A 21,282-nucleotide genomic window follows, 5' to 3' on the forward strand; every position below is an offset into this window, starting at 1 on the left:
ATCCATATCCACATCTGCACCTGTATCCCCATCTGAATCCATATCCACATCTGCATCTGTATCCACATCCCCATCCGTATCCACATCCCGATCCAAATTCCCATTCACACCTATATCCACATCCACATCTGCATTCCCATCCCTGTCAGCATCTGCCTCCCCATCCTCATCCTCATCCCCTTCTGCATCCACATCTCCAGACCCAGCTCCACCTGCATTCCCATTCCAATCTGCTTCCACACCCCGTCAGCAGCTGCATTCCAAACCCCGTCCCCATCCCAGGCAATCCCATGGCAATGCTGGGGGCTGTTCCCAAGGGCTATTCCCACCTCCTGCTCCATGGTCCTGCCTCTCCCAGCAGGCTTTCCACGGAGGAATTTCATACCCACCATTACCATGGAAAAATGGATCAGCTGAATCTCGGGAAAATCAGCCGCAGATTCTGTCTCGTTCCCACATCAGCTCACTGGAGGGATAAATATTTGCAGGAATATCGTTTGTCTTTCAAATCCATGGATCTCCTTCCCCAACAAACCCAAGGGCACAAATTATTTAAGAGCCTCTCAGGATGAACAGCAGCAGCCAATATTCCCAACATGTCAGCCAATATCAGCCCCAGCTCTGAGCTCACAGGGTTGTTCTGCCATTCCACACTTGTATTCCAGCAGTAACAGAACCCCAGGATGGTTTGGGTTGGGAGGGTCCTTAAAGCTCATCCCATCCCACCCCTGCCATGGGCAGGGACACCTCCCACTGTCCCAGGCTGCTCCCAGCCCCAATGTCCAGCCTGGCCTTGGGCACTGCCAGGGATCCAGGGACAGCCCCAGCTGCTCTGGGCACCCTGTGCCAGGGCCTGCCCACCCTCCCAGGGAACAATTCCTTCCCAATCTCCCACCCATCCCTGCCCTCTGGCACTGGGAAGCCATTCCCTGGGTCCTGTCCCTCCATGCCTTGTCCCCAGTCCCTCTCCAGCTCTCCTGGAGCCCCTTTAGGCCCTGCAAGGGGCTCGGAGCTCTCCCTGTGTCCTTCCCTTCTCCAGGTGAACATTCCCAGCTCTCCCAGCTTGGCTCCAGAGCTGAGGGGCTCCATCCTACACCAGGACCTTTGTCCCCAGCACACCCCCTAAAAAGCACCATGCCCCAAATCCATGAGTATTTCCATGTTTTCCCACAGAAAAGGCAGGATCAGTGGGTGCACGCCACCTCTGCCAGCCCTTCCGATAATTACCCCAGGATTATTTTCCATGAATTTTGCTCATGGATATCGCTCCTGGCTCCCAGTTTTCCATTCCTGCTGTTGGCATGGAAGGGTTTCCATTTCCTGAGCTTTTCTCCCCTCTCGAGTTCCCCCTCAGCAGGGCCCGCAGCCCGCGCTGCCTCCGCCGCCTCCACCCCGACCACGGGCCTGCTCCCAGCTTCCCAAGTTCTCCACGTGATTAATATTCATTTGCAGGATAAATTCCCAGCTCCGGCTTGGAAGCCAACAGGCTGCCTGCAGAGGAATTATTTATTACGGAATTAAGCAGCCGTTCGTCAAAGGAAAATGTTTGGAGTGTTTTGTTCCCTGCTCCCAGCTCAGCCTCCCTCAGGCTCTGCGAGCTGGGAACCAGCAAAGCTCTGCCTGCACACAAATCTCACCTGAACAGGTACAACAATCCCAGATTCCAGCAGAAATACCCCAAAATATCCAATAAAACCCCTCTCCATCGCCTCGAAAACAGGGAATGCTTGTTTTGCATGCGGGGAATCCAGAGGAGTTGTGGCTGCCCCATCCCTGGCAGTGTCCAAGGCCACTTGGATGGGGCTTGGAGCAGCCTGGGACAGCAGAAGGTGTTCCAGCCATCCAGGTAAGGATGATCCTTAATTTCCTTCCAATCGAAGCCATTCCGCGTTTCCGTGATTCTCGCTGTCAGCCCAGCTCAGGGCTGCATCCCTGGATTAATGAGGGGGCAGATGGAGGCCAAAAAAAAAAAACCCGTAAATAAATGCTTTGACTAATTCCACCCCCTAATAATCCTCCAATTACTTCCAAATTTCCGAAGGACCCAGATGGAGCCGGCTGTTTTCTAGAGCCTTAACATAAATTGCCTTGAAAAGAATCCCAGCCCTGCCGTTACTTATCCCATCTGATTCCCGAGGCTGGCTGCTGCCTGGGAAATCACGGATCATTAACCAGCTTTTAACAGCCCCCCCTGCCCTGGAGAGGCCTCAGAAGCAATTCTGGCACCCAAAGGTTCTGTGGCTCTTTTCCCTCTCCAAAGTAATGCCAGAAATTCCACCTCCAGCTGCTGGAATGCAGCTTGCTGGCCAAGGGCTGGACACAGGGACATCAGGTGTCCTTCCCAACGTGGAAAAGTTCATCTGAATCAGTGGGGAAAGAGGGAATTAATGGGGAATTATGGACTCAGCAGCACATGGTCCCAACAGCCACAAAAAGGGCATCTCTGTGTCCCAGGATTGGGAGGAAGAGGAACCTCCAGCAGGAATTTCTGGCCAAAATGCACAAATCTCCTTCTTTTTGTCAGGTTTTTAACTCTTTTCTTAGGAAGAGCTCCTGCCCTGCAGGTTCAAACTCCTGGAGCTGAGCCAGGGGCTCCTCCCTGTGCATTTTGGGGGTTGATCTGCCTTAAACCTGCAATTTTCCTGGAAAACCTCCAAAATACCTGTTAAAGGTGAATCACACAGCAATGACTGATGAATTTCTAACAACTGAGCTAATTCAGAACTGCAATTTAAGGCCCCTGAAGGGAAGAGTAAAGCCTGATTAGGGCTTGATATAAAACATACAACACTCACCCCCCTGCTCTTGCATGGCCAAGGGAGGATTTGCTGCTGCAGGAAAAAGGATTCCCACAGCAACCTCTCCTCTTCCAGGGCTGCAGAGGAGGTAATGGAATCCTGGAATGGTTTGGGTCAGAAGGGAAGTTAAGGATCATCCCATCCCACCCCTGCCATGGCAGGGACACCTTCCACCATCCCAGGGTGCTCCAAGCCCCGTCCAACCTGGCCTGGGACACTGCCAGGGATCCAGAGACAGCCACAGCTTCACTCCAAACACAGGGATAGCAGCTGCTCTATCCAAGGAAGAGTGGGAGATCCTGATGTTCCCACCTGGAACGGTGACAGACGGATGGGATCTGCAATCAGCCCTGATAACGGGGACACCGAGCGGGGTCAGCCCCCAAACCAGGAGGGTTTCAGCTCTCAGGCTCTTCCTCTCCCCCTGCACTGCCACGCTGTTTTCCCATGGAAGTTCAGCCGCCAGACTGGGAAATGCACAGCCCGCCGGGAGCGCTCCTCCGCAGACAGAGCGTGGGGCTGAGGCTGCACCACCTCCATCTCCCGGCAAGAACAGCTATTTCTGGCGCTAACGTTTCCCAGCTCCGCTCCAAGGCTGCTCCTCCATTAAAGTGACGATGGCTTGAAGTGCTCCAGAACGTTCTGGCAATCCATGGCCAGGGAGCTGGGAATGTTCACCTGGAGAAGGGAAGGGCACAGGGAGAGCTCAAAGCCCCTTGCAGGGCCTGAAGGGGCTCCAGGAGAGCTGGAGAGGGACTGGGGACAAGGCCTGGAGGGACAGGACACAGGGAATGGCTTCCCAGTGCCAGAGGGCAGGGCTGGATGGGAGATTGGGAATTGGGAATTCCTGGCTGGGAGGGTGGGGGAGCAATTTTTCCATAAAACCCCGTTTCGGCTAAAGAGAAATAAAATACAGCATTTCCTGAAATGTGAGACACAAAATGTGCCCTAAAGGTACCAACCATAAAACCCCTTTATGAACCCATGAACATACCACAGAATCCTAGAATTACCTGGTTTGGAAGGGACATTAAAGATCATCTCATTCCAGCCCACGGGCAGGGACACCTCCCGCTATCCCAGGCTCCTCCAAGCCCTGTCCAGCCTGGCCTTGGACACTTCCAGGGATCCAGGGGCATTAATTTCCCATTAATTTTAATTCCTGGGAATTCCAACACACAGTGATTTACCACATCAACTCTGTGTGCAAAAAGGATCCAAAGATCCCTTCCAACCCAACCATTCCATGATCCCATGCTCCCGTGGCTCCAGGATCACTCCTGTCAGTCAGACATCAGTTTTATCCCAAATACTTTATTTCTCCTCACCCTCAGGAGCAATCCCAGGCTCCTGCTCCTCTCCTCAGTCCAGACCCGCTGTTTATCTCCACTCCATAAATACCTCCTGCTTTATTCCCACTGTTCTCCCGGAGCATTCCTGACATTTAAACACATCCACGACACCAAAGGTATTTCCCTTATCAGCCAGGCCTCTTCCCGGGGCGCTTTTCAATCCCTCACAGCCCCAGATTTCCCTGGCACCCTCAGCACCTCGGTCGGGTGTTTGCCAGGACCATGCTTAGTCCAAATCACGGCAGGTTTCCAAAATCCCATGGAAGCAGCACAGGAAAGCACATCCTGCTCCTGCTCCCACACCCAGGAATGCAACAGGCTGCTGGCAGGTGAGGAACATCCCTTTTTTGTATCAAAAAAAGAGGGGAAAATGAAAGTTTGGCAGCCTCCAGGGCTGCCCTGCCAGGCCTGGAGCAGGGTTTTCCATCCTTTTGGAAGAGCAGAGGAAGGAGCAGTTATCTGGATCAAACCACCCGGTGCACATTCCATGCAATAATTAATCCGGGGAATCTGCCCTGCTATTTTTATCCTCTCCTGATTTTTTTAATCCCAACCCCAGACTCCGCTCCATTCCTTTCCCTACGGCCAGAATGCATCAGGGCCGATCCCAGCCCCTCCAGCCCCTTCCTTGGAGCAGGTTCCTTTCCCAGAGCCATCTGCCACATTCCCAGGTTTGCATCATTCCCCTCCCACCCGGCCAGGATTGACTCAGCAGCACCAGAAGGGAAGGATTTCATTCCCTGCTCCAGCAGCTCCCTGCTCGGATGCACCGGGAAGGGCAGGGAGAAAAGGATGGAGGGAGGAGGGATGGGAATGGGAGAGGCAATGCATCCCTCCCCATGGATGGGGATATTCCCAGGGAGCTGGGGACATGGATAAAATAGGGTTTGGACATAAACTGGAATTGCCCATCCATGCCCTGGAGAAAAGCAGTGGATGCTCTCCAGAGCTCCCATCAGCCTCAAGTATTCCCAGATTTTTCCTGACAGCACAGTCCTGTGAAAACATTCCTTATGCTAAACAGAGAATCCCAGACTGGTTTGGGTGGGATGAGAAATTAAGGATCATCCCAATCCAGCCCTGCCATGGGCAGGGACACTTCCCACTGTCCCAGGCTGTTCCAAGCCCCAATGTCCAGCCTGGCCTTGGGCACTGCCAGGGATCCAGGGGCAGCCACAGCTGCTCTGGGCACCCTGTGCCAGGAAAAAAAACCCTTCATGGAAAAAACAATCCAGGCCTGGCAGTCCCCATCCCTGGAGGGATTCCAAAGCCCCGTGGATGCGGGCACATGGGCCAGTGGTGGCCTGGGCAGTGCTGGGAATGCTTGGACTCCATGGGCTCAGAGGGATTTTCCAGCCTAAAAAATGGAGCTGGTTCTGCTTTCCATGGAGCGTGGGCTCCAAAGTGCAGCTGGAAATGAGGGGATTCATCTGTGGCTCAGTGTTGGGAATGGCAGGGAAGAACCCCAGGGAGAAAGGAATGCTCTGTGAAATCCCAGGAGATCAGAGGTGTCTCGGAGCAACACCTGAGGGAAGTCAGTAAAAAAGGGGAAAACAAAGATATGGACAGGAATTCCTGCTCTCCAAACGGGAACGCTTCCATTGTGAGGCTGAGCCCGGCCCTTCCCTCCCCTCTCACAGCCGCTCCTCCAGCAGCTCCCGCTCCTCCAAACTCCCACCCGGCCATATGGGCTCAGCACCGAAATAGAGCTCTCCTCTGCAGGGCTTGGCAGCCCTACCAACACCCCGAGGGAGCCAGAGACGCCTTCCTGGCACGGAAAATCCAGCTCTCTTCAGATGGAAAGGGACAATTCATTGGGGTGGACAGCGGGGCCACACAGGGAGAGCATTCCTGGGCTCCAGGGCCTGGGGACGTTCCCTCAGTGCTGCCAGAGGGACACCTGCTCCAACCCAGCATCCCTGCCCATCCACCCTATGGAAAAAGGCTCTCAGGATGCTTGGGAGACTGATTTAAATAGAACAGAAAGTCAGCAGGCGCTTTCTGAGCTGCAAGTAACCTGTATCAACGGCAGGCTGATCCAGAGGAGGACAATCTGCCTCTGATTGCCCAGAGAAGCTGTGGATTCCGCACCCCTGGAAGTGTCCAAGGCTGGATGGAGCTCGGAGCAGCCTGGGACAGTGGGAGGTGTCCCTGCCCATGGCAGGGGTGGGATAGGATGGGCTTTAAGGTCCTTCCCACCCAGACCATCTGGGACTCCATGGTTTTACAGAAGGCAGCACGGAGCTGTTTGGGAATAACCTCTCAGGGCTTAGCGCCACTGGTCTGACACAGGGACTGACCTGTTGAGTATCTTTAAAATATTAAATATTCTGAGGCCATCAATTAATCCCCACAACTGCTTCCAACAAAGCTGCTCCGTGATTCCTGCTCCTCACCTGCAGTCCCGGCCTGGCCAGGGAATTCAAGGAGATCCCCCCCCCGAATTGATCAGGAGAGAAGGAAACAGATGGAGCTGTGCCAGAGGGGGATGGGATGGAGCTCAGGGAAAGGTTCTGCCCCCAGAGGGTGCTGGGCACTGGCCAGGCTCCCCAGGGAATGGGCACGGCCCCGAGGCTGCCAGAGCTCCAGGAGCGTTTGGACAGCGCTGCCAGGGATGCCCAGGGTGGGGTTGTTGGGGGGTCTGTGCAGGGAAGGAGCTGGATCCACGATCCTGTGCATCCTTCCAGCTCTGACATTCCCTGATTCTATGCAGACCTCGTTCACCATCCCCTCCTGGGATCCCAGTATTTAAAATTCCTGAGAACACAGACTGCACTCCCGTGTTCCCAGGGGTATCCCAGGGCTGGATCCAGGGGATGACCCCTCACAGAGGGGACATGGGGCCAGTGATCGCCTGCTGTGGGACAGGAGCACCTGGAAAAGGGGATCACCAACCCCTGGCAACCCCAAACCTCCTGCTCTGAGGGATTGTTCTGCTCCTCTGTGCCCCAGACAGCTGCTGAGGCTGGGTTGGAGCAGCTTTCCCAGCTCCTCACCTGCATCCATCTGTCTGGCACTGGGAACATCCCAGCTCCCATCCCCACCTCTCCCAGGCCGGAACAGCTCCTGTCATGTATTTCAGATCCATGCACAGCTCCAACACCACCTCCCTTGAACTAAACATAGCTCGTGGCACGCAGGCGGCGGGAGGAGCTGACAAACATTCCCTGCCTGACACCGGGAGCACAGCGCTCCCGGGAAAGAGAGGATCGGGGCTGTCAGCACTGCGGGAACGGCTGTCAGGCTGGATTTGGGGCTGGAAAAGGCTCTTCGGGAATCCACACACACCTTGCTGGGCCATGGATATATAAATATATACAAATTTATACAAATAGCATGGGATGACAGGCTCCCAGAGTGGTTTGGGTTGGGAAGGACATTAAATCCCACCCCATTCCACCCTCTGCCATGGGCAGGGACACCTGCCACTATCCCAGGTTGTTCCAGCCTGGCCTGGAACACTGCCAGGGATGGGGCAGTCTCCCCTTCCCATGCAGGGAGCAGAGAGTTCAGTGTGACCTCCCCGACTTGGAAAAGCTGAAAACCTTTTCCCCCTGCAAAACCTTCCCAGCCAGCATCTCCACACCCTCAGCAATTCCATGCTGGATTTTCCCCACTGGTGACCCGTTTTCCTGCTCCCCCCAGGTGCATCACCAGGTGCTCAACACCTCCAAGCTGCTCCTGCATCCGCAGCATCCTCAAACCTCTCGCGGGGGAAAACAAACACCCCAAAACACGTGGGATAAACACCCCCAAATCCCACAGGCCCGGCGTTTCCTGGAGCAGAGGCAGATAGGGCTCAGAGGTTTTGGATGCTGCTCCTTCCCTGTGGCTCCCACCGCGGTTCAGATCCGAGGGCGGCACAGAGGGAAATCATTTCCTGCAGCGTGGGCAGGAGGGAGGGAGGGAGGGAAGGAGTCGATCCCGAGGGCAGGGAAGGTTAATTAGGGCCCACATCCCTGGGGATGGGATGGCATCCAGCAGGCTCGTTGTTCTCAGGAGGATAGATCCGCCCAGGAGGATAGATCCCAGCCCGAGCCGCACAAATACCCACATGCCTGCGGGGGTTTCTAATTTTACATCCCAGCCTTGCTGCCATCCCGAGCGTGCTGACTGAGCTCTCCCCAGGCTGGCTTAAAAGCCTCCGAGTCTGGAGCATTTTTGTCGTTTTAGGGAAAACGATGCCTTTTTTTTTTTCCTGAAGGTTTCAGGAGCGGCTCGGTATTTGTGACGTTGGGAATTCTGGCTGCTGCTCTTTGCCGTGGCCCATCCCAAATGTCAGGGCACTGCTTTGCTTCCAGGAAAAATCCTGGTGGGCTGCAGAGGTGCTTCCACACCTCCACAGGATCCCAGCCTGGTTCAGGTGGGAAGGGACCTTAAATCCCATCCTATTCCATCCCTGCCATGGGCAGGGACACCTCCCACTGTCCCAGGCTGCTCCAGCCTGGCCTTGGACACTGCCAGGGATCCAGGGGCAGCCACAGCTGCTCTGGGAATTTCATTCCAGGGCTTCCCCACCCTCCAGGGAACAATTCCTTCCCAATATCCCACCTAACCCTGCCCTCTGGCACTGGGAAGCCATTCCGTGTGTCCTGTCACTTCTTGTCCCAAGTCCCTCCACAGCTCTCCTGGAGCCCATTCCCCTCCCTGGAAGTGTCCAAGGCCAGGCTGGACGGGGCTTGGAGCAGCTGGGATAGTGGGAGGTGCCAGGGACGGACTGGGATGGGCTCTAAGGTCCCTTCCCACCCAGCCCATCCTGAAATTCTGTGATTTACATTCTTAAAACTTCCTGGGTAGGAGCCACTGCTGCTCATTTTCCCTATCCCCATCTCATTCCCATGTGCCCAGTCTGGGATGAACAGGGACAAGGCTTCAAAGCAGGAAGCCACAGCCACCCCACACAGTCATCCCAGCCCTTCCACCCGCTAAGGGCATTCCAGAGGGAATTCCCTTTGCAGCAGCATCCCAGAGCCCCTCGAATCCGGCTGCTCCCGAGCGCACCCGGCCCAGACCCATCTCGGTGCTCCCGAGGACAGCAGCAGCCTCTGGAATAGCGGATCCCACTCCCTGAGAATCCTTAATTGCTTTGTTTGTGTTTACGGGGCTCTCAGGCTGATCTGCTCAGCGCTAATGAGCCATTAACTCCCAATTAGGAGCTCTCCGAGCACAGCTCTAATTCCAGGGAGCTCTGCTGATGAATTAATTACCAGGTGAGCTCGGCTGCTGCCTCGGAGCGAGGCCTCCCGAGCCCCAGCACCCCGGTAACAGCATTCCCTAAATAACTGCTCCTGGAGACACTGTGTTCCTGTGGGAACACAGACTCACCACCATGAAATCCCAGGATGGGTTGAGTGGGAAGGGACCTTCAATCCCATCCCAATCCACCCCTGCCATGGGCAGCGACACTTCTGCTATCCCAGGCGGCTCCAGCCTGGCCTTGGACACTTCCAGGGATCCAGGGACAGCCCCAGCTGCTCTGGGATTCCATCCCAGGGCCTCCCCACCCTCCCAGCCAGGAATTCCTTCCCAACATCCCATCTACAGTGGAAATCTGGAATGCTTTCACAGGCATCATGGATCAAGCCACAACTCCAGGCATGTTTTCCATGCGGCTTTTAAATTCTTAACCTCTGCCAGGTATTAAAAAAAAAAGGGAAAACCCCATTTTGTTCTGGCTGAGGTCCCTGGTACAAAGCACCCTGTGAATTTTTCTGAGCTTCCCAAGCCTGCCCAGGTCTGGCTGCCGAGCAGCACTGGGGGAAGCAGCCACGGGCAGGGAAATCGGAGGGAATATTAAATATAAATCCCAGCTCCTTCATCACGTGGAGCGCTGAACACGGAGTCAGCAATGTTCCACTGGGGGAAATTCCATCCCAGCTCCGTGCCCCGGGAATTTAAAGTGTCTGCAGCACAGCGAGGAGTGGGAAAGGCTCCAGAGGCGCATTGGGAATGTGCTCAGCACCTCGGGCTGTGTCCTGTTGGGTGAGCACAGCTAAAAGATGGGAAGGGTCAAGCGATGGAACAGAAAGGCAAAAGGGATGAAGCGTTCGTAGGGATCAGGGTTTGGGAGTTTGGAGAGCCCTGGGATGTGCTTTTAGCTGGGACTTGGAGTGGGGCCCCTTGGCTGCTGCTTGAACCAACCCCAGCACCCAGGAACCACCACCCCAGCCAGAATCCCAGGATCACTGAGGCTGGAAAAGCCCTCCAAGGGCCTGATCCCCACCTTGTCACACAGCCCAGGGGTCAATGGGATCCTGGGAAGGAATTCCTGGCTGGGAGGGTGGGCAGGCCCTGGCACAGGGTGCCCAGAGAAGCTGCAGCTGCCCCTGGGTCCCTGGCAGGGTCCCAGGCCAGGTAGGACGGGGCTTGGAGCAGCCTGGGATAGTGGAAAATGTCCCTGCTGGACGAGCTTTAAGGTCCCTTCCCACCCAACCCGTTCCATGATTCTGTGGTTCCCTGATCTTTATCACCCTCGCACTGACAACGTAATTTTAAATTTAAACATGTTCCAGTTCTTGGTTACACCGATCCCAAAAATACTCCAGAAGCCACAACCAGCCCCACACCCACCTCCAGCCCACATTAAATCCCTGGAGGTTTCCTGGAGAAGCCAAAGCCGGGACACAGCCAGGAACACGGGGAGCAGGAAGATGGAGAGAGCCCTCCCTGTGGGACTCGCAGCCATCCCATGTCCTTAATCACAGTTAGTGCTGCCTATCCAGGGTTATTCATCCCGGAGCTCCGAGCTGTGTCCTGACGGATCCGGTGCGGCCATGGATCAATATCTTAACGAGGAGAGAGGAAATCTCATCAGGAAAATTGCTGCTCCAGAGGCTGCCTTGCCTTGGCTCCATTTATCTCTGCACCTCTGGGTCATCTTTCCCTAGACCTGTCCCAATGGAACAGGAGGTGATTCCTGATGGGATTGGGGGGTGCCTGAATCACCCCAGAGCAGCTGTGGGACCTCACAGCATCCCAAAGTTATCACTGCCACGAATTCCAGAACATGGAATAGTTTGGATAGGAAGGACCTTAAATCCCACCCAGTGCCACCCCTGCCATGGCAGGGACACCTCCCACTGTCCCAGGCTGCTCCCAGCCCCAATGTCCAGCCTGGCTTTGGGCACTGCCAGGGATCCAGGGGCAGCCACAGCTGCTCTGGCAATTCCAGCCCAGCCCCTCCCCACCCTCATATCCAGGAATTCCTTCCCAATATCCCATCTAAATCAACCCAAATCCTTCAGCTGCGAGCCTTTCCCTCTTGTCCTTGTCACACAGGGGCTCCTTGAATCGTTATCATTTCTGACAAACCCCGAGCAGAAAGAATCCTTGGAGGCAATAAATGGAATAAATCCATAACAACAGCAGGAATTTCAGCACAAGGGGCGGGGCAGGGCAGAGGCGCAGAGCAGATCCGGGAGCTGGATAAGCAGAGGGGGATTCCAGCCCAGGCTGCATCCTGCTGCCCACAGCCTCACGCAGACAAGGCTGACCCAGCTCTGCTCCACAAGCAATAAATCTCCGGATAAATCGACTCCATGGAGCATTTTCCTGTCTGGGGGCACAATTGTTTGTTTCTTTGTTGGATTTTTATTGTCCTGCCAGTGTTGAATTGCAGGGGCAGCCACAGCTGCTCTGGGAATTCCAGCCCAGACCCTCGCCACTCTCCCAGCCAGCAATTCCCAATTCCCAATCTCCCATCCATCCCTGCCCTCTGGCAGTGGGAAGCCATTCCCTGTGTCCTGTCCCTCCAGGCCTTGTCCCCAGTCCCTCTCCAGCTCTCCTGGAGCCCCTTCAGGCCCTGCAAGGGGCTCGGAGCTCTCCCTGTGTCCTTCCCTTCTCCAGGGGAACATTCCCAGCTCTCCCAGCCTGGCTCCAGAGGGGCTCCAGCCCTGGAGCAGCTCCGGGGACTCCTCTGGGCTCTCTCCAGCAGCTCCAGGTCCCTCCTGTGCTGGGGCAGCTCTGCAGGCGGGGTCTCAGCTGGCCGGGGCAGAGGGGCAGAATTCCGCCTTCCTGCAGGTCACAGATTCCAGAGGCACCTGGACACCCTGATCCAATGCCCTGCTCCTGGCAACCCCATCCTCCTCCTGTTCCCACCACTGCCCGGCTTTGGTGTGAAATCCCGGGATTTAGGCCCCAGCACTCACAGCACAGGGGCTGAGTTTGCTCTGCTGGGAGCTTCGGGATTCGTTCATGTCCTGCACGACATCCCCGGGAGCTCCAGGGAGTCACTAAGGCTGCAAACAAGGCTGAGGAGCCCGCAGTAAATGCTGCACTGAGGGCAGGGAGCTGTTCCCAGCAGCCTCTTCCAGCGCTGGGATGGCACACACGGCTCCAAACCCTTGGAACCCCGTCACGGTCACTAAAGGGCTTAGTCTGGACTCCCAGATGAATTCAGAACAACAAGGCGGGATGAGGATCCTCCCTGGATGCTTCCAGGGGCAGCTCAGCGGTGAATAAACAATGGGCAGCCTTTGTCTCCATACCCCAGAAGGGCCCTGGGATCAGCCAGGAGTGGGCAGGGCTGCATCCCAGGAGCGCCATTCCCACAGGGATGCAGCCCCCTCACCCATTCCCTCTCCCCCTGCTCCCCAAATCCCACAGAACCAGCACAGACAGCAGGGAAGGGGCAGGAGGGGCCCCAGCCCTCCAGGCTCTTTCCAGCCCGAGCACAGCTTTCCCCTCGATAAATTCCCAATTCCTCCTGACACTTTGGATGACTCTCCTGGAATGTCCCAGCATTTTACCCACGACAGGCCTCTCCCCCTGCTCCTGCCAAGCACTTTTATCATCATTTCCTTCACAGTGGCATCGGTGCAGCTTGGATTGTGTAACACACGAGGAGCTAAACCAGCACTTTTCTCTTACACCTCACCTTAAAATCGTCCCAAGAACCAGCAGCAGGCACAGAACCAGGCCTAAACTACAACTGGTTTATGCCACCTGTAAACTGGGAGTGCCCAGCTGGGACAAATCCGGCTGCTAAGTGTCAGACAGGCAAAACAACGAGGCCTGGCTCAGGTTCTTCCCTTGGGATGAACCCCCAGGATATGGAATTCAGCTCTCAACTGCTGGAACTGTGGATGTTTGGGAAGGGTTGGGGTGTTTGGGCTGGGATGGGATGGAAGAGAGGGGCTGGGGGTGTCCAGGGAAGGGAATGGGACTGGGAAGGGGCTGGAGAAATTCTGAGGGAGCTGGAAAGGGGCTCAGCCTGGAGCAAAGGAGGATGCAGAAGGAAAAGCTCTGCAGCAGAGCCCTCCCCAAACTTCCCTCACTTTCCTTTCCCCTCACGTTTTCTCCCACTTTTTGATTTTCCCCTCACGGCAAGGGGGACCCTGAGGGGCTGGAGGAGTCCAGGGAAGGGAACGGAGATAGGAAGGGGCTGGAGAATTCCTGAGGGAGCTGGGAAAGGGGCTGGAGAATTCCTGAGGGAGCTGGGAAAGGGGCTCAGGCTGGAGCAAAGGAGCTCAGGGGGGCCCTTGTGGCTCTGCACAAGTCCCTGACAGGAGGGGGCAGCCGGGGGGGTCGGGCTCTGCTGGCAGGGAACAGGGACAGGAGGAGAGGGAACGGCCTCAGGCTGGGCCAGGGGAGGGGCAGGATGGATATTGGGGAAATTCCTCCATGGAAAGGGCTGTCCAGCCCTGGCACAGGCTGGAGGCTCCATCCCTGGAGGGATTTCAAAGCCATGCCCACAGACAGCCCCTCACCCCAAAGCACATCCTGCTCCCCACACGCTTCCCAGAGAATTCCAGGAGGTCAAAACCCTCCAAAAGGCAGAAGAAACCCAGAGTTAATCACGAGGAGAGCTCAGGGGTTTGGGCCTTTCCAAAAGGAGACATCGTGTGTGGCAGCTCAGGGACTGCAACAACTGCACTGGGAAGGCCAGTTCAGTTTGGATCACAGAATTCCAGAATGGTTTAGGCTGGAAAAGATGCACAAGATCGACTCCAACCATTCCCAGCAGTGCCCAGGCCACCACTGCCCCATGTCCCCAGGTGTCACATCCACAGAGCTTGGAAATCCCCCAGGGCTGGGGACTCTGTGCCAGGCCTGGACAGATGTATCCAGGAAGAAATTTTCCCAAATATCCAACCTAAACCTTCCCTTAAGGCCATTCCCAAGCCAGGATCCCTCAGGAGAGCGCATCCGTGAGGAACCAGCCAGGAGGGAGCTGCAACATTTAACACCCCGTGCGTTGTGCAGAGCTGTAAATAAATAAAGAATAACGAGCATAAAGGGATCCAGGCCAAGGAGCAGGTATCCATGGAAAAGGCAGCCGGGCATTCCTGGCAGGTTTTGAGCAGCACATCTGCCTGAGGCAGGGCCCCTGCTGCAGGTTATTGAAGGGATGAATAAATAACACTGAACAGGGATCAGTCGGCTGCAATATTTCTGCCAGCCACATCCATAATGCACGGAGGGCAAAGATCCAGGGAAAGCTGCACTGCCAGCGGATGCAGGAGGGTGAATGAGGAGCGGGAAGAAGTTGCTACGGAGGAAAAATGGCTCCGATTTCAAAACAATAAAGGATTCAAGGAGCCACTGCGTTACAGGGACGGGAGGGAATGGCTTTACACTGAAGGATTTAGGTTGATTTAGGTGGGATGTTGGGAAGGAATTCCTGGCTGGGAAGGTGGGGAGGCCCTGGAATAGAATTCCCAGAGCAGCTGTGGCTGTCCCTGGATCCCTGGACAACCTGGGATAGTGGGAGGTGTCTCTGCCCATGGAATGGGATGGGCTTTAATGTCCTTCCATCCCAAACCATTCCAGGATTCCGTGAATCAGCACCACTGGAGCACTGCAGGGTTTATTTGTCCGTGAATGTCTCCAGGAGGAGCACGCTGTGTCTATATTTAGCCAGCAGCAGCCCCACATCCCAGCACTCCATGAAAAATTCAAGCCCTTCGCCTTCCCCTTTCCCACCCCAGCATTCCCGACCCCCCCTCCAGCTGCAGCAGGACACAGCTCCCACAGGGAGCTGCATATTCCTCTTTTCCCTGCTCTGTCTCCCCCAGCTCCTGGCAGCAGGCGCAGATCCATAGCAGAGATCAGGGGTTGGTGCTCCCGAGCTCTCCGGCCGATTGCACACGGGCATGATCGCTCCTGCTCAGCCCTCCAACACTAATTCATGGGAAAAATGGAACTCCACATGGAGCCTGCTGATCCAGAGGCTGTGGAAGCGCCGGGTCAGCACAAGGAGGCTGCTCAAGCAGGAGGAGTTCTCTCTGATGAGGCGGGAGCAGGGAATTTTTGCAGAGCCACGACTTGCGCTGAATCACCGGGATTATCCGTGGGGAAAGGGAAGGTCCTGCCCGGCTCTGGGTCAAAATCGCTCCCACTTTTCTCTCCCAGGTCTCCAAAGGGATCTCAGGGAGGAAAAGGAGGGAGCAGGGAAGGCCTGATGCAGGGAAATGGGGAATTGCTGCCTCTGGCAGGAGGAGGGAGCATTATCCAAGATAAAAGTTATGTAAGGGATGGATCCCAGAATCCCAGGCTGCCGTGGGTTGGGAGAGACCTTAAATCCCATCCCACTGTCCCAGGGTGCTCCAAGCCCCATCCAGCCTGGCCTGGGACACTTCCAGGCATTTGTTGTTACCAAGCTCTTGTCTCCCACCAGACACTTCCTTCCCTGCATTTTCCCAGCACATTCCACCTTCTCCTCAGCTTTAAAAATCCCTTTTTCCCCCTTTTCCAGCCCAGCAGCTCCAGGGGGACAGAGGGAAGCTGGAGCTGAAGGTCCCAGTCCCAGGAAATCCTGGCTCTGCCAGGGCCCAACGTGTTTTGTCCACATGACCAAGAAATATTGGATTTTCCACTGCTGGATTTTGTCTCACAGCAGCACTGGGAAAAGATCTGCCTGATGTTCAGCCCCGAGAGTTTTAAAGGAATGTTTTACAGGGATATTTTAAGGGAATATTTTATCATGCTCAGGTTATGCTTCAGAATATTTCAAATAAAATAAATGCAATTTTAAAGCCACTTCCAAGGTGTAAAATGCTGAATCCTCTTTTCCTGTTGCCCCCCCATCCAACACACAAGAAAAAAATCCCAAAATCCGAATGGAAAGATAAAAATAAATAAATAAATTGACCTTTAAAGGTCCCTCCCAAGCCAAACCATTCCAGAATTTCGGTATTTTGCTCTCCACCTTTAAAGTTCCTGAATTTGTATTGAGGTTTCTCACTGACCCTGAGAACAGACATCCAAAACAACCCCATTTTTAAAGGGAATTACCAGAATCCTGTAATTTCCAATTGGGTCCCAGCTCTTTATTCCCTCCAGTTGCTGCATTCTGAACTCACACTCCCTGGATCTGAGAGAACCCTTCCTGTGCTTCCATAATTCCAGTTTTTTCCTGTTTTAAAGCAAATCCAGAGGAGAAGGCCTTTGATGCCATCCCGATTTCTTTAATTAAAAAGCCTGGCAGGCTCTGGAGCTCTTTAATCAGCAAATCACGGGAAGAGGTCTCCAAAATAATGAGTTTGGAAAATGGATGCACAAACCATTCCTGCAGAGTTTTGTCTGCTTCAGATTCCCATTAAGGGTTCATTTTCCAGGAATTTTAGCAGCTTATCAATAAATTGCAGGATAATACACACAATTATAAAAGGTTGCATAATCCCAAACACATCCAGAGGCAAACCCCAGCAGGAAAATCCAGGATGAAAGTCCAATTCTGCCCAGGAACAGCACCAGGAAGCTTTGCTGACAACAGAGCTTCCAATTCTCCAATTCTCCATCCCAACCATGGGAAACAAGGACAAAAACTGGGAAATAAACCCTTGGAATGTTCTCCCCAATTCCACATTATCCTAATAACAGAGGGGTGGAAGACAGATCCAGAATAACCCGGAATGATCAGCCCTGACCCTCAGCAATCAGCAGCAGCTCCGGGTGCTGAAAGGCCCCTGGAGCATCCCCGCTGGGAAGGGCTCCAAAAAATGGGAACAATCCCAGCCCCAGAGTGGGGCATCCTCCAGCTCCTGGGTCTGGGATTGGGAGGAACTCAGAGCACTCCCCACGCAGGAATTTTAGGTCATGGAATCCTGGAATGGTTTGGGTTGAAGGGACCTTAAATCCCATCCCATTCCATCCCAGACACCTCCCACTATCCCAGGGTCCAGCCTGGCCTTGGACACTCCTGGGCATCCAGGGGCAGCCATGGAATAACCTGTGCCAGGCCCTCCCCACCCTCCCAGCCAGGAATCCCTTCCCAATATCCATCCAAATCTTCCCTCTTTTAGCTAAAAACCATCCCAAGGAATCACCTCCATCACCCTTGGCCGTGACCCCTGCTGTGACTCCTAAAAAATCCCTCAGAGGAGACATTTCCCTAAAGGAAAGGCCTGGCTGGAATCTGGGAAGGGAAGAACTCAGCTCAGCCCTGCTGCTCCCCCCAGGGAATTCCAGGAAGGATCAGAAGCTCCCAGCTTCCCTCCTGCCTCTGGGAATATGCTGGATCCGCTTCCCACGTCTCTTCCTCCAACCAAACCCTGTCATTATGGAGGGGAAGGAGAGCAGGAAGGAATGTCGGTGTTTCCCAAAATTCAGAGGCAGCACACAGACCCCATCCAGGCGGGAGGCATCCCGGAGAAATCATCTGGATCCGGCTTCATGAGGGAAGGCATCGGAAAGGGGGATTTTCATCAGCCAGGTGGGACTGATGAGCCGGAAGATCCCGCTTAACTCATCGGGCATCTCCCAAAAAATCTCCAGGGCCTCTGCAGCCAGCAAAAGCCAAATTTATTGGGAATATCTCCTCAATACTTCCTCAATTTTCCACACTCCAAACCCCTCGGTGCTGGAGCTGATCAGAGCCAAGGGATGAAAGCAGGGAAGGAAGCTCAAGGAAAAAAATTCCTCCCAAGCACCTGCTGGAGCCAACCTGGAGCTCCAAATCCAGGGAAAAGACAGAGGTGCCTCAAACCGTGAGTATTCGGAAAGCCCAACTTTGGCTGCCTCAGAACACCTCGCAGCGTGCCCGGAGGAGCAGGGAGCGCTCCAAGGCCGGGAGGGAATTCCAGCCCCGCGGACCCGCGGTGTCCCCACTCACCCGTGGTCTCGACGATTCCCTCCAGGATGACGACGATCTCGAACTGCTCCGTGTGGATGCTCCGCTGGGAGAGGTCGTAGAAGGGGCTCTTGGAGTCGATGACGTGGCAGATGGTCAGGGGGGACACCAGGAACAGCTGGTCCGCCCCGGTGCTGAACCCCACGTCCAGCTCCAGCTGATCCAGGGGCAGGAATTCCCCCTCCGGAGTCTGCCGGGACTGCGAGCGACAAGGAGGGAAAGAGAGGTTGGAGCTCCTCACCCCTGGAAGTGTCCAAAGCCAGCTTGGACAAGGCTTGGAGCAACCTGGGATAGTGGAATGCCTGCCCATGGGATGGGATTTAAATCCCTTCCCACCCAAACATTCCCAGTTCTGGGATTTCACCGAGTGGAATCGGGAGTTAAGGACAATGGGGTGCTTGGGGACACGGCCAATCCAGGGAAAGTCCAGGATGGGCTCTGGGGGGGGAAGGAAATCATGGAATCCCAGAAAGTTTGGGTTGGAAAAGCCCTCCAAGGTGGAGTCCAAGCATTCCCAGCACTGCCCCAGGTCCCCAGGTGCCACATCCACGGCTTTGAAATCCCTCCAGGAATGTGACTCCAGCCCAGCCCCGGGCGGCCATGCCAACGCCTGACCTCCCTTTCCCTTTCCATGGGGAAATCTTCCCTAATATCCAATCCAGCTCCAGGTTAAATTCCCACAGCCCATCAGTGCCTTCCCTCCCTCCCCTGCATCCGTGGGGTTCCCAGGGAATCCAGCACATCCCTCGCAGCCCTGCCGTGGGACAGCTGCAGGAATCCAGGTGTTCCCGGATCCAGCTGGGATCCCACACGCTCCGAGCTGCTCCCACGGAATTCAGAAGGAATTCCAGAGCTGAAATCCAGATAAACCAGATAGAAGCGAACACCTCCCCAGTCCCTGGAAGAACCCGACCCCAGGCAATTCCAGAGGGGATATTTTGCAAAGGAATGACCCTGAGTAACTCCCTTGCTCCAAGTGATGAGGGGGGGGAAACTCGGGAATTCTGAGGGCCATCAAAGCTCTTTCCACTCCCAAAAACCCATCCCAAAATTCCCACTGCAGCACAAGAGGCTTTGCACTCATTTCCCACCGCAGGGCTTTGGGGTTGGCTTTGCTCCTGGGCTGAGCTCAGCAGGACAAAGAAAGGAATATCCCCCCGTGGATTGGGAGTTCCAATGCCACGCAGTTCTGCAGGAAAAGAACCTTTTCCATACCAAAAGCCCTTCCCAAAGGAAATCCGGGCCCCCCGGGGCTGCACCTCAGCTGACACAGGTGACTCCCAGCCAGGGCAGGAGCTCCGAGGGAGGAGCTCCCCAATTCCCGCTCCGCGTCCCCGTGCCCCCGAAAGCTGGGAATATAAACCAGGCTCGGCAGTGCCCTGGGAAGAGGGATGGCTCTCCCTGCTGCAATCCTTGGTTTCCTCTTTTTCCCCTTAGTTTTCCCTTTTTTTCCCATTTATTGGCTTCCTTTTCCTCCCTTTTTTCCTTTTTTCCCTTTCCCTGCTTTTCTGTTTTCCCTTCCCCCCTTTTTTTCCTTTTGTTCCCTTCATCCTTTTTATTTCTTCCTTTTATTTTCCCTTTTTCCTATTTTCTTTCAGTTTTCCTTTTGTTCCCCCCCTCTTGGGTCCCTTTTATTTTCCCTTCCTTGCTTTTATCCTCTTTCCTTCTCTCGTTTTCCATTTCTTTTATTTTTTCCCATTTTATTTTCCCTTTCCCCTCTTCTTCCCTTTTGCTTTTATTCCTTTTTTTATCTTTTTTTACCCTTTTCCCCCCCTTTAATTTTCCCTTTCCTTTTATTTCCCTTTTTTCTTTAATTTTCCTTTTATTTTCCTCTTTCCCCTTTTTTCATTTTATTTTTTCCTCTTATTTTCCCTTTCATTTCCCTTACCCCCTTTTTTTTTATTTTACTTTTCCCTTTTATTTTGCCCTTCCTCCATTTTTCCTTTTTTCCCCTTTTTTCCTTCTAATTATCCTTTCTCCCCCTTTTTTTTTTCCTTCCCCTTTTTTTCCCAGGAGGCCTGGCCAGCCACTGCTTTTCTTCCAAGCACAAACCTTTCCTCCCCCCCATTTCAAACCCAGGGAATTCTTTTGGAGCCACGCTAAGTTGGAAGCTCCAGCTTTTAAAATTCCCCCTGTGGCACTCCCAGAGCCAAAAAAAAGAGAGCCATTTTCAAATGCTGGCCTGGAAATGTCTCATTTTTGATCTTTTATAGCTTGAAATACAGGAAGTTATTAAATATATTTCTATTTCCATAGTATGTAGATATATATTTATACATTCATCGTTAAATGTTTCAAAAGGAATTTTATAAATAATATATTGTTTAATAGAAATACATTTATGATTACATACGATTTAAATCCAGGATGTTATGTTGTTATGCTATTTTTAGATATTTATCAATAGAATTAATATCTATAAACAATATTTCCAATATTTATAATCATACATTAGCACTTAGACTATTTATTAAGGATATTCCATCATTTTAAAGCTATTGAAGGGCTATTTGGGGAGTTTTTTAGGAATTCTTTCCCTCTTTTAGGCACAGACCCCCTCAGGGTTCAGGGGACCCCAGCACTGGGACAGCGCTGATCCCAAAATCCCACGGGAAACAGGGATTTGGGGAGAACAGGACAACTTCAGGAGCCTCCCATGGGGATGAGCGTCCGTCCCTGGGGGTGGCTGGGGGAGCAGGGAGCAAAGGCGGCCACATTTCCAGGGGGGATTGTCCCGGGAAAGGGGACCCTGCCTGGCCCTGCACAGCACCCTCATTCCCGGCAGGATACTCTTCCCATGGAAAGAGCACCCACATTCCCTGCACAGCACCCATCCTGAGGGAAGGACACCTCAATTGCCTGCACAGCACCCACATCCCAGCCAGGGCACCCACATTCCCCGCAGAACATTCCCATTCCTTGCACAGCACCCATCCCAAGGGAAGGGCATCCCCATTCCCGGCACAACATCCACCCTGAGGGCAGAACATCCATGTTCCCTACGCGGCACCCACATCCCGAGGGCAGGGTACCCCCATTCCCTGCAGGACACCCAATCCCA

General features: G+C 54.1%; 1 protein-coding gene across 1 annotated transcript in view; it reads right to left on the reverse strand.

Annotated features, from left to right (window-relative positions):
• The window catches only part of KCNJ3 (potassium inwardly rectifying channel subfamily J member 3), a 24,030-nt gene extending 5,484 nt beyond the window's left edge, over positions 1-18,546 (reverse strand). Inside the window, exon 1 of the mRNA XM_042041137.1 lies at positions 18,204-18,546. Within this exon, the coding sequence (XP_041897071.1) occupies positions 18,204-18,531 (328 nt within the window). The 5' untranslated portion in view covers positions 18,532-18,546. The remainder of the gene's footprint in view (positions 1-18,203) is intronic.
• Between the last annotated feature and the right edge of the window lie 2,736 nt (positions 18,547-21,282).

Source organism: Corvus kubaryi, unplaced genomic scaffold (assembly GCF_017639235.1).
Source record: "Corvus kubaryi isolate FWS band 111438036 unplaced genomic scaffold, C.kubaryi_AGA036_p1.0 37396, whole genome shotgun sequence".
Taxonomy (NCBI): Eukaryota; Metazoa; Chordata; class Aves; order Passeriformes; family Corvidae; genus Corvus; species Corvus kubaryi.